General features: G+C 46.4%; 1 protein-coding gene across 2 annotated transcripts in view; it reads left to right on the top strand.

Moving 5' to 3' along the window:
• The window catches only part of ARID1A (AT-rich interaction domain 1A), a 61,312-nt gene that overhangs the window by 41,192 nt on the left and 5,366 nt on the right, over window positions 1–14,754 (top strand). For both annotated transcript variants that reach the window (XM_074894640.1, XM_074894641.1), the window contains exons 5-17: window positions 750–990; window positions 1,364–1,453; window positions 2,148–2,315; window positions 2,938–3,253; window positions 4,518–4,663; window positions 4,751–4,860; window positions 7,308–7,517; window positions 8,077–8,284; window positions 12,072–12,204; window positions 12,576–12,748; window positions 12,911–13,061; window positions 13,214–13,345; window positions 13,456–13,552. In XM_074894640.1, the coding sequence (XP_074750741.1) occupies window positions 750–990; window positions 1,364–1,453; window positions 2,148–2,315; window positions 2,938–3,253; window positions 4,518–4,663; window positions 4,751–4,860; window positions 7,308–7,517; window positions 8,077–8,284; window positions 12,072–12,204; window positions 12,576–12,748; window positions 12,911–13,061; window positions 13,214–13,345; window positions 13,456–13,552 (2,175 nt within the window). The remainder of the gene's footprint in view (window positions 1–749; window positions 991–1,363; window positions 1,454–2,147; window positions 2,316–2,937; window positions 3,254–4,517; window positions 4,664–4,750; window positions 4,861–7,307; window positions 7,518–8,076; window positions 8,285–12,071; window positions 12,205–12,575; window positions 12,749–12,910; window positions 13,062–13,213; window positions 13,346–13,455; window positions 13,553–14,754) is intronic.

Raw genomic sequence — 14,754 nt, 5'->3', positions numbered from 1 at the left:
GTTTTTCAGACTTGCCAGCTGATTTGGTGCTGTCACTTTGCAGTCGGTGTTGTGGCAATTGGAGGTTTCAGCTTTCTTAGGCTTTTCATGCTTTTCTTCTTCAGGGTAGATACGTGCAGTAGGAAGGGTATTTTCTAGCCTTGCTTCAAGAAAAGCTGAACTTTCCAGGCTGATATTATAACTGCTAATTTTTGCTATCTTTGAAGAAAGGGAAGTGGGAACCCTGAAGAGTATTTTATGGTTTTCTTTTAAATCTCTGTTTAGTTTGTTTTATCCATCTCAAGTGAGTAGTCTCCCAGCTCATATGAGGTTTATGAATTAATTATGGTGAGGCAGGAGTTTCTGTCTTTCAGAGGCTGAGCCACGTTTCTCCTCCAAGCCGTGATCACATGAACTGTCTCCTCTATTTGCAGTTTTACGTGTATTGTTGATGCATTCTTTAATTTATCGCCTCTGAACTGAATTAAAAGAAGCAAGTCAGAGAATCAGCCAGTTGTTTGGACCATCAGCAAGCACTCAGCAAACCAGCTAGGGAACTCTTGGGTTCAGAGACAGGCAGCAGGATAAGACACATTTGGCAGTTACCTCAGTCTGCAGCAGCCTTCGCTACTGACAATAACATGAACAGAGTTCATTGATTTCTATTTGTAGTATGCCTAAGGGAGAAATGCACTCACTCTTAGTGGTATGTGAGAGAACAGTCCCATGTCTTTTTATTTTTGCCTGATCTGTTTCTCTGTGTATTGCAGGACCTGTCTGGTTCAATAGATGATCTACCCATGGGTACAGAAGGAGCCCTGAGTCCTGGAGTAAGCACATCAGGGATTTCCAGCAGTCAAGGAGAGCAGAGTAACCCAGCTCAGTCTCCTTTCTCTCCACATACCTCTCCTCACCTGCCAGGCATCAGAGGACCCTCCCCATCCCCAGTTGGATCTCCAGCTAGTGTTGCTCAGTCCCGCTCTGGTCCACTTTCACCTGCTGCAGTACCAGGTAACGCTACTCGGCATGTGTTGATCTTTTGGTGGGGCTGCCTCGTGCAGCTGGAGAGTGGATTTAAATGGCCAGTGGGGAGGAATTGGCCAGCATCAGTACTGTGTGGTTACTGAGGTCCTGTGATCTCATTTGTTTGCTTTAAAATGTCTGTAACTTTTAAAGGATGGAGTCTGATGGGTGGGATGGCTGGTAAACCAGCAGTGTCATTTTGCTGGGTTAATGTGACTGATCTTGCTCTTGTTTTTCTCCACTGTGGTTAGCATACCCTTCTCCTGAAGTTGTTTGTAGTTCTGGTATTTAATACTCTTGCATCCTGGGTTTTGTGGTGTGCAATTTTTGTCATTAACCACTCTCCTTTTTTGCGGTGTAGGCAATCAGATGCCACCCCGACCGCCCAGTGGCCAGTCGGACAGTATCATGCATCCTTCCATGAACCAGTCAAGCATAGCGCAAGATCGAGGTGTGTGACATGAGTTAAAAGATTTAATTGTAAAGCTAGGTGTGTAACTAAAAATTACCTGGCCTGATGACATGGATTCTATGGTGAGACAGCATTTAAAAGCTGCCCCGGGTTTATAAGCTGGAAATGTTTAGGCGCCTTGCAGTAAATTCAACTGTTGGGTGGTTGTTTGGCCTCTTAATATTCCATCCAAGCTAGTAGTTTGGCTCGTAAAGAGTTTTCTCTGGCTTTTGACACACTTTTCTGTGAATGTTGCTTGTCTAAGGTCCGTGACCTTAAAATTCAAAATGAGGGGTGCTCGCAACAATACCGTGTGCCTTTTCCCCTTAAGAGAATGAGGTTAGTGTGGGGGAAAATGTGTCAAATATCAGCGCTCATGGCTGAAGGTATGTAGTTGTCACCCTGAGAAAACAAACAAACAAAGAACAACAACAAGAAGCCCCTAGGATTTGCAGAGTCGTACTGTCTACTCCTGTAACTCTAAGTTGTTTTTTTTTTCCTGGTTAGAACAGGAAATTGGTTCTGTTATCTCAGTAGATAACACAGGTTCCTTAATAGCAACCACTGTAAAATCTGTCTAGGCTGTTGCTGAAAGGATTTGGTTAGTGGGTCCAGGGTTGTTGTTACTGAAGAACACGTGTGTCCAGTGGCACCTCTGGATACTTTGCACTAATAATTGTCACTGGGTGACCAGGTTACATGCAGAGGAACCCTCAGATGCCCCAGTACAGCTCACCCCAGCCTGGCTCAGCCTTATCTCCCCGTCAGTCTTCTGGAGGACAGATGCACGCTGGAATGGGGCCATACCAGCAGAACTCCATGGGAAGCTACGGACCCCAGGGTGGGCAGTACGGACCTCAAGGTGAGGCATGGTGGGCTCCTCGAGGTGGGAACTGAGCTCAGCAAATAGAAAAGGCCGCTCTCTATTGTAACATCTTGTCTTTGAGAAACTGGTTTTATTTGTCCCCTCTTAATGTGTGGGTAATACAGAACAGTGTGCTCCTTAGGAGCTGGAAGGAACTGTGCTTTCTTCGTGATGAGATGAACAAATATGTTGCTTTCAGGGCAAGTTGTGCTTCTAAACGTAGGATCCTTCCTCCTCGTTTAAAAAGATGTAGGTTGTGCATCCAGCGTAACAGAGAAGAAGGGCCATTTCTCTTTGGAGAGGAAGGAATTGTGTGTTGTATGTTTTGGAAAGGGTTAAGTGAGTGTTTTACATCCTGTCCTGGACCGTTTAGCTCAGTCTGCTCGGTTGAGGTTTGGGAGAGTTTCAGGCAGCTTTTGAATCGATGTTGTTACTTGGCTGTGTCAAAACACATTTTATGTGGCTTATATCCAAGTACTTTGACTTTTTGTTGAGGTGTTAACACTCCCCCTCATCTCTGTTAGTAATCTTTAAATATTTGCTGATAGAAAATTTTTTATGGTGATTCATAAACTGACTAGTTGAATGATGTTGTCTTCCCCTCTTTTTATCCCCTCAGGAGGTTATCCCAGGCAGCCAAACTACAACGCTATGTCCAATGCCAACTACCCCAGTCCGGGAATGGGAGGAAGCATGAACCCCATGGGAGCAGGGAGCCAGATGCACGGGCAGACCGGCGTGCCACCGTACAGCGGCCTTCCTCCGGGGAGGATGAGCCACGCCACCATGGGCAACAGACCTTACGGACCCAACATGGCGAATATGCCACCTCAGGTGGGGACGGGGATGTGCCCCCCCCCGGGCGGCATGAATCGCAAAGCACAAGAGGCGGCTGCCGCCGCCATGCACGCTGCTGCCAACTCCATCCAGAACAGGTGAGGAAGGAGATTTCCCCTGCTCTCTGTTAACGTCCCTTCCCTAGGTCAGATCTGGGTTTCAGAGCTGCGGATGGAATAACCCAGGTTTGGGTGAACGTACACTTCCTTGAAGGTTTTCCCTTCTTGGAGACTTCTCCATCAAACTTAAGCGTTAAAAAAGGAAGAGCATAAAGCTTGGACAAGCAGTGTGTTGGAACACATCCTTAATGACATGCTCAGGGAATTTTTCATATTCGTAGGTGAAATCTATTGAACTCGGAGATCCCTTCAGTTGTTTTCACTTTCTGGTTGTCTTTGTTACATGAGTGACTTGAAAGACGCTGCCTGTGTGGGAAAGCCCATAAATCTACCAGACAGCCATCCAGCTGCATTTGTCTGAACCAAGGCATTACTTGTCCACTGTAATGAACTTCTTCCTTTTAGGGCCTTGATGAGCAGCTGTGGGAAAGGGAGGCGGAATTCAGCACTGAACTTTGCAACTATTTTCTACGTGTGGGTTTTTTTTAGGGTTTTTTTTTATTCAGAGAAGGTATATGTGGCCTACCAGAATGCCGTGAGAGCCATGAACTTACAAATTGGGTTCCCCCAGTAAAGCTGTTTGATACATTTGTTGTCTGACTGGGTATTGTGCTCTTTATCCTGACTTAAGGGCTGCTTCTGCAGACTACTGTCTGATGTTACCTATGGCTGCCAAGAGGTCAAGTTCCCAAACGCCAATAAAGGCATCAAAGCGTGTCCCTTTCAGTAACAAGTTTGAGCGACAGTTATGTATGAGGTTTTCTGATACATGTAAAATAATGTAGCTTGTATGGGTAACAAAAAGGAAAGAAATAAAGAAAAATCATTAAATGTGGCTGGAGCACTACACTGTTCATCTATACAAATAACATATTCCCACGTAAATGCCCAGGGCTGCAGGATTTGCGGTCTGTTCTTCCCTGTAAAGGCAACTTAACAACTGAAATGAAGTTCAGTCTGGGGATGTAGTAGACCAAGATTAAGGGTGAAAATGCTCAGAACTGAAGTCGCTCTTTCAGAATGGTTTGCATCCCCTTTTGAGAATGAGACTTAGGCTCCAGGGTAGCAAAGCTTTCAAAGAGCACCCGATCTTTGGTCTTTGGCTGGAAGAGGGAGCTGGAGAAAGTCACTTCTCCACTTCCTTTGTAGAAGGTTTCTTTTAGCAAACCTGCTTCCTTAGAAGACAAGATCTTAATGCTCAGTATTTGGAGTAAGTGTCTTGTTTCTTCCTTGCCTTCTCTAGGCCTCCTGGTTATCCCAACATGAATCAAGGAGGAATGATGGGCACTGGACCTCCGTATGGACAGGGAATTAACAGCATGGCTGGCATGATCAACCCCCAGGGCCCACCCTACCCCATGGGGGGGAACATGGCTAACAACTCTGCGGGTAAGCCAGTGCTGACCGTTAGGCATTTCATTGATTTCACTGTACTGGATTGAAAATCAAGTGTTAAAGATTCTTTTAACTTCCTAGGAATGGCAGCAAGCCCCGAGATGATGGGTCTTGGGGACGTCAAATTAACACCTGCAACTAAAATGAACAATAAGGCAGATGGGACGCCAAAAGCGGAATCCAAGTCAAAGGTAAAATGTTTTGGGTTTTGTTTGTAATGACTCCCATCCTTTTCAGCATCCAGGGAAATAAAACCATTGCATGCTAACTGGGATTGAACAGTGGATCTGTGTAGTGTAAGTGTGGTTCCTGAGAGATACTTGATTTGATTTGTCCTCCTTACCCCGAACAGACTTCTCGTTAGCATCGCTGTCCTTGTAGTGTGTGATCTGACTGCTAATTGTGACCATGGTTCTAACGCAGGAGTGTGGCGAGTGAGTGGGGTAGCCTCTGTTGGGTTGTGTTATGTTTTAGAGCGTAATTAAAGAAGCAAGTGTCTCAAAACACGTGTGTGTGTGTGTTTTAGAGCAGGATCTGGCTGCACTTGCAATAAACCATGAAATACCCACTTACATTAATAACAACAGTATTTTTGAAGAGCCAGAACTCTGCCATCCCCTACAGAGACCCACTAGCCCTCAGGCCAGGAAAGGGACTTCTCCATCAGCATTCACCTGTCCTTCCCCGTTTGACCCACGAGTTCAAGCCTCCATCTAGAATTTCTAACAGATGCCTGGCACACCTTATTTATAGGTTCTCGTTTCAGTTGTGGGCTAGTCTTGCCTTTATTAACTGGGGAGAAGGTACCTGAGCAGATGCACCTTTTGAGTCAGCTTTATCCAAGTCCCCAGAGCCTATGAATAGCTAATTAGACTGTTGCTTGAATCAGAAGTTAAAGGTAAAGACCATGGAGTTGAAGTGCTCGCTGTAAGGAGATTCAACGTGAATTACGCTTGATGTGTCCAGCCCTGGCTGTGCTTGAACTGTGCCAGTGGTTCCAGGAGGTTCTTCAGGATTTAACAGGAAAATTCAAACAATTGAGGGTTTTACTTCTGGGATTTGTAAACCGTTCAAAAGTGAAGGGGAGTGTTTCCCAATCCTTCGGGAATAATCAATTCCACTTGCAAAACAATTTAGTATTAGGAATTATCACCTGCCACAGTGAAACTGCCAAAAGAAGTGTAAACAAACCTGAGTTGTGTTTGGGGTGTAGGCTTGGAGCTACTCAGTTATCACCTCTCAGCTGGGAGGTGGTACACTAAAGTGTTACAGTTGTTTCACAAACAAGCCTCTTACTAATCCTGTATTAAAGCCAGAAGAGGGAGGCAAACAAGTTCTTCAGGGAGTGTTTTTCTTTGCATTACTGCTACCAGTTTCAAAAGAACCACCAAAAGAGCAGTTTCTGAGCCCGTAGTCTCCTCTTTTGCTACTTGAAGGAAAATAGATGCTCTGCAAGTTTGATCCCTGTACCACCAGCAGTCTGTGAGAGGATTCAGAAGATCTCTCATGTGTTCTGGCATCTGTCTCTCTACTGATGACAACCAAGGACTCGAATGCTCTTGGGCTAGGAGATGCCAGAAGCTACAAATAAGGGTTGTTCTGTCTTCCTGGTCTGTGCTGTTCAAGGATCATCTCATGTGCTAATGACTACACTCAGTCTTGGGTGTAAGGATTCATCTAGAACACCATCAGATTTGAAGTTCACTTCTACTTTGGAAGTTCATTTTTAAGTAAGCCTTTAGAATGCCAGAACCATTTCTGCCTTTACTCCAAGTGTACGTGATCCAGGTGGTGAAAGACAAAATAACATGCTCACGCACTATGTCTAAAGACTTGGAGGAAACAAGGCAAGACGCAGGACCACGGGTTTTACCTCTAAATAGAGACTCGGTCAGTTCAGTGAATCGGATGTGTAGGAACTAGTGTGTGATACTCCATAACGCTTGTATTCCAAATCCCTGTGACACCTTTCCGTGTCAGTCTTTCTGGATCCTTATATGCCAGTGATAGCAAACCAGTATGGGGGCTTACGTCGTATCTGGGCAGCAGGAGATTCCTGCACTTCTGTCAGTGAATAGGCAAGGGAAGAGAGATCTTTGTGGGGGACCCCTCACCCACATTTGTCAAACAGGTGCCTCTAATCTTTATTTTTCTTTGAGGCCTGTTTATTCCTTTTAGTGTCAGTTGAACCTGGCATGGACCACTTGGGTAAGAGAAGAGCCTAACCTGAGGGCAGTATTCACCCCGGGAGAGTGCAGTAGCCACGGGGAATCTCATTTGCAGTTGAATTTAGATGTTTTCTCATATATTTAGCAAATGAGCCTACAAAGGATGTCTCGAAGAGATGGCTCTCTGTAAAGTCTCCTTGAGGTTGGTTTGGTTTCTGTAGCATTCCTGAAATCTTTCACTTTTTAAAAATACATATTCTGTGAATTCCCCGAGTAGCAGCTGGTTTTGTGATACCTTTGTCAATACTTGCCTGATGTTGATCTGTGACAAGTGTAGGTCTAATATAAATCTGTTCTCAATGTAACAGCAGAACTTTGAACTCTTATCTGACTGCTTTTTTGAAACCATCTCGGATGTGAACTAGCTGCTTTTGTGCTGCTCAGTCCTGATATCTCTTTCCTTCTCCTAGAAGTCCAGTTCCTCTACTACAACCAATGAGAAGATCACCAAACTCTACGAGCTGGGTGGTGAGCCCGAGAGGAAGATCTGGGTAGATCGTTACCTGGCCTTTACTGAGGAGAAGGCCATGGGCATGACAAATCTCCCAGCAGTAGGCAGGAAACCCTTGGACCTTTACCGGCTCTACATCTCAGTGAAGGAGATTGGAGGATTGACTCAGGTGAGTGTCCAGCAGCCGCGGTGGTGACTGGGTGTTTGTATTCAGAGCTGCCCACTCTTTGGCAGTCACAAGCCAATGGGCAACACAATTCACAGCTAGCTTTGTAGCTAGATGTAAGCCCTGACTTTCCATTTAGCTGTGTTTATTTTCTTTTTATTTTTTTAAATAATACTTAGAAAACTCAGCATCCTTTAAGTGAGCCAAATGTCTGCTCTCCCATTGCCTGGTTGAGAACAGTCTTCGGTGAGATTCAATTCAAGTGTTTTATTTCCCTGCTTTGTCCAGTGCAAAGATCGGTGACACTGTCTTCATCTTTGCATCTGGCTGTCAACTGGCCTCATGAGTAATTTGATTTGCAATATGTCCCTGTTTGAAAAGTTTTCTGTAAGTGAGGAAGAGAGTTTACTAGTTTGGGGTTTTGAACACAACTGTGTCTGCGCTGCTTAGCCCTTACTGCATCCTTTGTGTTAGCTGGGAAGTGTTGATTTCTCCCCAGAAAATTTCTTGGAGGAGAAGTAGCTGGGATTTTGAGTTTAGAGCCTCTTGTTTGGTTGTGCAGGTCAACAAAAACAAGAAATGGCGTGAGTTAGCCACAAATCTCAATGTGGGCACGTCCAGCAGTGCAGCTAGTTCTTTGAAGAAGCAGTACATCCAGTGTCTCTATGCCTTTGAGTGCAAGATTGAGCGAGGTGAAGACCCCCCTCCAGATATCTTTGCAGCTGCTGATTCAAAGAAGTCTCAGACTAAGATACAGCCTCCATCTCCAGGTGAGTTTAGATGCTGGTTTAAGGTGTGCAATGAATGTCTGAACCTGAGGATCTCGGGCACTGTACGCCCGACTCCACGTGCTGTGGGCCAGACTGGTTCCAAACTTCTGCAAAGCCCCCATCTCTGTTTCTAGTTAGATGTTCTCTGGTTGTGTAGATTAAATACTTTTGTAATGGGGGAGTGAATGATACTGGGAGTAGGTCAAGCTTCATGGGATAGTTCAGATTTTGTGTGTCCTACCTCTGTGCTAACCTTTAAGAAAAAGGAGAACATAAAAATACATACATACCTACATACACACACCTCTGTGCTTACTGGTACATCACTGCCTTACGCGAATCTGGTGGAGAGAGAAGTCTGGAGTGATCCCTTCAAGGTGATCTCTGCGTATCCTAACAGCAGCCCCTGTTCCCAAAGCTTAGCTTAGCTTTGGGAACTTGCTAGAAAAGTTTTGGCTATGCAAGTGCTACCTTCTGGGAGTAAATGCTTGATGTGGGTGTGCGCTCCTCATCCTCACGAATGACTTCTTTCTGTCTTCAGCAGGAGACAGTGAGGACTTTCTGAGGCTTTGTGCACATTGTAAGCCCATTACAAGTTGGATGCTCTAGAAATCAGGCCCTTTAAAGTGAACTTCTGCTGTTGTTTCAGCTGTAACGGGGTGCTCCAGTTTCTAAATATTTGAGCATAGTGTTCAATTCAGATTTGTTAAACTGAAAAAGAGAAAACGTCCAGGCTAGTAGTGAGTGCATGCTGTACTCTTTAGTCTTCAGAAAGTCTGGTTGTTTCTGTCTCATTTGCCTTGAGTTCATTGCTTGAATTGCTGCTGAAGTTGCCAACCGTTTAAGCTTCAGTTTTCCAGTTTGTCTTATAAGTAAAACCTTCAGATGCTTTTTCTGGTCAGGAGCCTGTTCGTGTAGGTAAAATAAAAATTTTGTCTGCTTTCAAGTTCCCGTAATGTTTGCAAAAATTGCCTTTTTGATTCTGAAACCTGACATCATCCTTGTCTTAAGTCCTGAGGAGTGGAATAATGAACCCTTTTTTGATTGTACTGCAGTTGTGCCTCAGCCCTGCTAAGCCCTTGATTGACACTGTGCTTGTCTGAATATTCTGTTGGCAACTACATTCATCTATCCTCTCAGTTACAGAGTGTTGTTTTTTTAAAGAACTAAATAATGTCTTTTCACTAGTCAGGAAACTGTGCCAGTGTAGCTTCACCCTTGGTGTGTTCTGCAAGATAAAGCAACTTTTGTATCATTAGACTAAACTTCTGTCTAAAGTGGTGTCTGAGTTCTGCTTAAACTAGACCACAAATCCATCCCCACTTTCTTTCCAAAACCTCTTTCTTGCCCCCCTGAGATATTCGGCAGTGGAACAAAGATGTTAAGAGCATTTGGAGTTTATTTGGAGAGGGCTGAGACTTTTAGGAGGCCACTTAAAACTTGTAGCACTGGGTGCCTGTCAGAATGGATTAGATGGTGCATCAGTTTTTATTCTGTTTTAGCTAATACGGTGGTATGTGAAGTCTGCCTTCTGTGCTGCCATACAGGTGATCTCTTGCTTCAGCACATGAGCAGTAGGAATTTGCAGGGCTGCTATCCCAACCTCTGCACATTTGTGCAGCTCTGTTGACTCAGTCCACAGGTTTGATTCGTGCTACGAGAGGACTGTGCTGTATTTCCTGTTTAAACTCTTCTCTCCACTTGTCTTACTCCAGACTCCTGCAACTAGGAATATGCAGAGGCAGCACTGAAGCATGGTTGGTCGCTCTGATCCTTTAAGCCCTATCACTCGGCGTGTTCGTGCTCCTCTTTCACTTTGCTTTTCTTCCTCTCTCCTGCTCCCCTGGCTCGGCAGGAGCTGAGGGTGTAGGGCACAACACAAATCGCTCGCTCAGCTCCAGGCTGAAGAGCCTTAGAGCAGCATTGAGTCCCAGTGGGCACTACTGTTCCAGGGCCTTGCTGAGGCCCCTCCAGACCTGCACACACTTGCCTGTCTCCCAGCGAATCATCCTTATGGAGAATAACTTCCCTGTTTGAAAAGCGAGTGGACAACAGTGGGGCATTTTGGAGTCCCATCATTAGGATGAAGGGCTCTGTCATCCCACGCAGACACACGTGCTTTGCTGTCCTTGCAGACTTTATAACCTGTTGGTGTTGGCTTGCGCTTCCTTTTGGCCTGTTCTGTCAAATCAACTACTGCATAACTTTGTGAATGATGAGGATTGCGCTGCTCAATCCTCCATTACCCACATTTTGAGGCTGCAGAGCATCTAAAGGCCTTGCAGGACAGTCATCTAGGTAGAGCCCTTGGTGCCAGAGCTGTTTTCCACACAGTGTGCATTCATAACCCTTAAAACCCAAGAGTGTTTGCAGAAAGGCCTTGGCTGGATGGGCTGGGCATTGCCTCGTGGGCACTCAGCACGGGTTTCCTGCAAACCTTCTTGGGTTCCTGCTCGCAAACTGCAGCGTGTCCCTGGGGAGGTGTAATCAGTCTGCTGTTGGGTTTTAATTCCCAGAGCATGGAACTGGCCCGGCTCCAACTGTGTGTAAATTTGTGAGTGGGAGGGACGGCAGGGGGTGGGGACAAACACCAAATGGCAGCGACGCAGGGAATGTCTCGAGGCCTCTTCCTGCCGATGCCAGCGTTACAAACGGCGAATTCCTGGGGGAAGCAAGTGGAGCTGAACCGCCACTGACGAGGGAAGGAGAGCGGCGGGGAGGGCCCATGAATGAAACTCCCTGCTGAGCTTGCCTCTGCCCTTCCTTCTCCTGAGACCTCCCCGGGCTGGGAAGGAGTCACGGAGAAGAGGACAGGGTGCCAGGAAGGTGGGGTGTAAACAAACATGCCCTGGATGTGACCTCGGAGGATTTTAATGAATAGCTGAAATGACTCATCAACCAGCAGGGCTGAAGCTGAGGGATATCGGGTGCTGGGGATGGTAACTAATGGAAACATTAATTAAGAGTTCAGCTCTTGCCAGCTGTGAGGAGCATATGAACCTGAGAGCTGACACTGTCACAGTGATCCAGGGGCAGAGGAGAGCTCCTAGAGCTCACGGCACAGCTGGATTACACATGGGCCTGGGATTTTTGATGAAAGCTTACTGTAGCATAAAACAACCCGTACAGAGCCAGGGAACTTGCTGGACGGGTTTTGTCATTCAGTGAAAGATCCGGCATCTCCAGCATTCCCTGTTCCAGGAATCCTTGGGAGTGGTGCTTGAATTAACCTGCATGAATTAACCCCTCTTGAAGGGCAGAGCAGGCAGAGGAGCCCTGTTCAGAGTTACTTGGTGACTTCAGCTGACGTCCTGGAGCTTCCATCACTAGAAAAATTGTGAGACTTCCAGGAGAGGGTTCAAACCCACCTTCTTTCTGGGTAGAAGGAGTGTGAGGGTGCTGGGTCAGTGGTTGTCTCCTGGCAAGAAGCACCATATTCCCTGGTGCGAGGTGTGCTGTAGAGCCTCAACCTTTGAAGCTGGATAGTTTGGGCAACATGACACAGTGCCACAGTGCTGGCACGGTGTGGAAAAGGGAATGTGGTTAAGAATCAAGGCATGATGAAAATGAACACGCCCTCTCAGCTTTAGATTACTGTACATGGTTCTTCTGGGAAGTCTGGCCCAGTATGTCCTGGAAATGTTGAGCTCCTTGTACTTTTGGCTGTATTTCATCTGTCTTTCTTGAAGGACTCTTTGCTCTCTGTTCTTGAGGCTGATGTTCTGGGAGGTTCTGGGTTGCATCTGTAGGGTGCAAAGCTGCTCACACCACATTTCTGTTCTTGCAGCGGGTTCAGGCTCGATGCAGGGTCCTCAGACACCTCAGTCCACCAGCAGCTCCATGGCAGAAGGAGGAGACTTGAAGCCACCAACCCCAGCATCTACGCCACACAGTCAGATGCCCCCTTTGCCAGGCATCAGGTACGAAACCATCGCACCCTCTTCCACTACGCTGGATGTGGGATGTGACCGTGAGGTCGCTTCTGGGTCATTACTGCAGATGGCTGGAGACCCCAGTACCTGTTTTGGTGGGGCTCCGGGGCGTTGCTCCTGTGTTAACGGCTCACAGCAACATTGTTGACTCTGCATCTGTGTGTGAATAATCATTACTTTGGGACTGGGTCTGAGGACAGTATTGTAGAATGGCAGTTCTTTGTGCCTCTGTTAGAGGACATGATTGTGGTACTTGTAGGGTATAGCAACACCTGAGAGGGAACATATGGGGAAAAGTATCCTGAGGAGCATTGTGGGCCTCTCTAATTCTGTGTTTGTGTGGGGTTTTTTTGAATCAGGAGTAACTCGGTGGGCCTTCAGGATGCCTTCGCAGATGGTAGTGATCCTACGTTCCAGAAACGGAACTCCATGACTCCAAATCCAGGGTACCAGCCCAGCATGAATACCTCCGACATGATGGGTCGCATGTCTTACGAGCCAAATAAAGATCCTTACAGCAGTATGAGGAAAGGTGAGGAAGTCCTTGTGTGCTTTCCCCCCCATTTTCTCCTTGAGTGCTAATCCCTGTATCTGGCTGTATGCTGGAATGTGCTGTAGGAGACCTTCTGCTTGCCCTTCTTCCTTCCTAAGGCAGAGGTAGACGTGTTTATTGGTCCTTCTTTCTCTATTTCAGCTCCAGGAAGCGATCCCTTCATGTCCTCAGGGCAGGGCCCCAACAGTGGTATGGGTGACCCTTACAATCGTGCTGCAGGTCCAGGGATGGGTAACATGGCCATGGGGCAGCGGCAACACTATTCCTACGGAGGTCCTTACGACAGAGTGAGGTGGGTACTTGAACCTGGCAAGATCCCGATTTGTGCGACTCGTGTGAAATAATTATTTGACTACCGTGACTTTGCTGATCATCCTTTTCCCTTTGGGGAGCAAGGGTGAATTTAAGTGGACGTGTGGGGTTTTTCTCTTTGTTTCCATCTAGGACGGAGCCCGGCATGGGACCTGAGGGCAATTTAGCAACCGGAACTCCGCAGCCAAACATCATGCCTTCCACCCCTGAATCGGGGATGTACTCTCCCAGCCGCTACCCGCAGCAGCAGCAGCAGCAGCAAAGGTCTGTGCGGGGTGTTGCCACAAACAGCTCTTCCCGGTTAGAGAGCTCTGAGACTGTGAAAGTGAACCATGCATCTGATCAGACAAGTAATGCATCTGTTTCTTCTCCAGACATGATTCCTATGGCAATCAGTTCTCCACTCAAGGCACATCCTCGGGCAGCCCCTTCCCTAGCCAGCAAACTACCATGTATCAACAGCAACAGCAGGTAAATTATCAGAAAGTTTGATTTGTTCGAGTGAGAGAAGAGTTTTATCTGTGAAATTTGTCAAGAGGGGGGGATGCAAACACTTTGGGCTGTGTGTTTGCCTTATGAACGTGTAGAATTAAGTACCTTATACAGGAGGCTTTCTTTTCCTCCATTTTCCAAATAGTTTAAATAAGTTCTAGTTAGTGTTTCCAGTGTTGCGTTAGCAAAACAATGTTCTGAGAACGGAGGTTGTGCAGTTTGCAGACATGCGTGCTCTGGTCAGGCAGCAGGAGATCAGGAAGCTTTATTGGGCTTCTCTGCCCCTCTGGAACTTTCTGACTCCCATCATGTTTCTGTAACGCTTTTGGTCCAAGTGATCAGATGAGTTTGTTTGGGGAAGTCCTTGGTCGTTCTGGGGAGCTCGTTCAGGTGGATCATTCTGCACAACCCAGGGCTTTTTCTGCCTTTGCCTTACTGAGCCTGCAGATAAAGGCTTCAGACCTGCCTGCACTCCTCCGTTGCCCCACTGCCTCCTACTTGCTGTTCTCAGAAACATCAGGTTTGTTTCAGGACAGAGTTTGAATGAACATCTATCTCTTTCCATAATCCTTATGTATGACTTGCTCTTTGTATCAGTGCCAGGACCCATAATGTTTTCCTGATAATTTTGAGTCCTCTGGTTTAGGAGAGTATAGAGAGGGCACTCGCTGAGCTGTGCTAAGAATAATTCCAACTGCTCTGCAGTTTGGCTCTGCAACCAGAGCCACGGGGCGCTGAGCCAAGAGTTCGAGTTACTCTGGTACTCGTCATCTTTAAAGCCCTAGAGTTCCATCTGAAGCCAGTCATGACCGTGGAGCCTCTGAGTAGACTGTATAGCAGCTAGAGCGTAGACCCTTGGAGTCAAGAGGGATCTTGGATTTTAATTTTGTCTTGGCAATTGACTGTTTTCTCCATTTGCACTTAGAAGAAGTAGGAGGGGGACTAGTTCTTGCTCCTTTCAGAGATGTGTTTTGAAATCTACAGGAAAGGAAGAAGCAGGAAGTCACAACAGTTTTTCATTTAGCTTGTTTGATGCTTTAGCAGAAACCTCTGTTTTCCAGGAAATAGAAGAGAAATAGGGCCTGATAAAATTCCTGGATATGAAAGGAAACAAGGACCTGTGCACAGTTTGGTTTGCAGTGAATGTATAGCAGAGCTGAGTCTTTTCTACAGGAAAGTCC

Source organism: Strix uralensis, chromosome 25 (genome assembly GCF_047716275.1).
Source record: "Strix uralensis isolate ZFMK-TIS-50842 chromosome 25, bStrUra1, whole genome shotgun sequence".
Classification (NCBI taxonomy): Eukaryota; Metazoa; Chordata; class Aves; order Strigiformes; family Strigidae; genus Strix; species Strix uralensis.
This window is presented reverse-complemented; position numbering and strand designations above follow the sequence as displayed.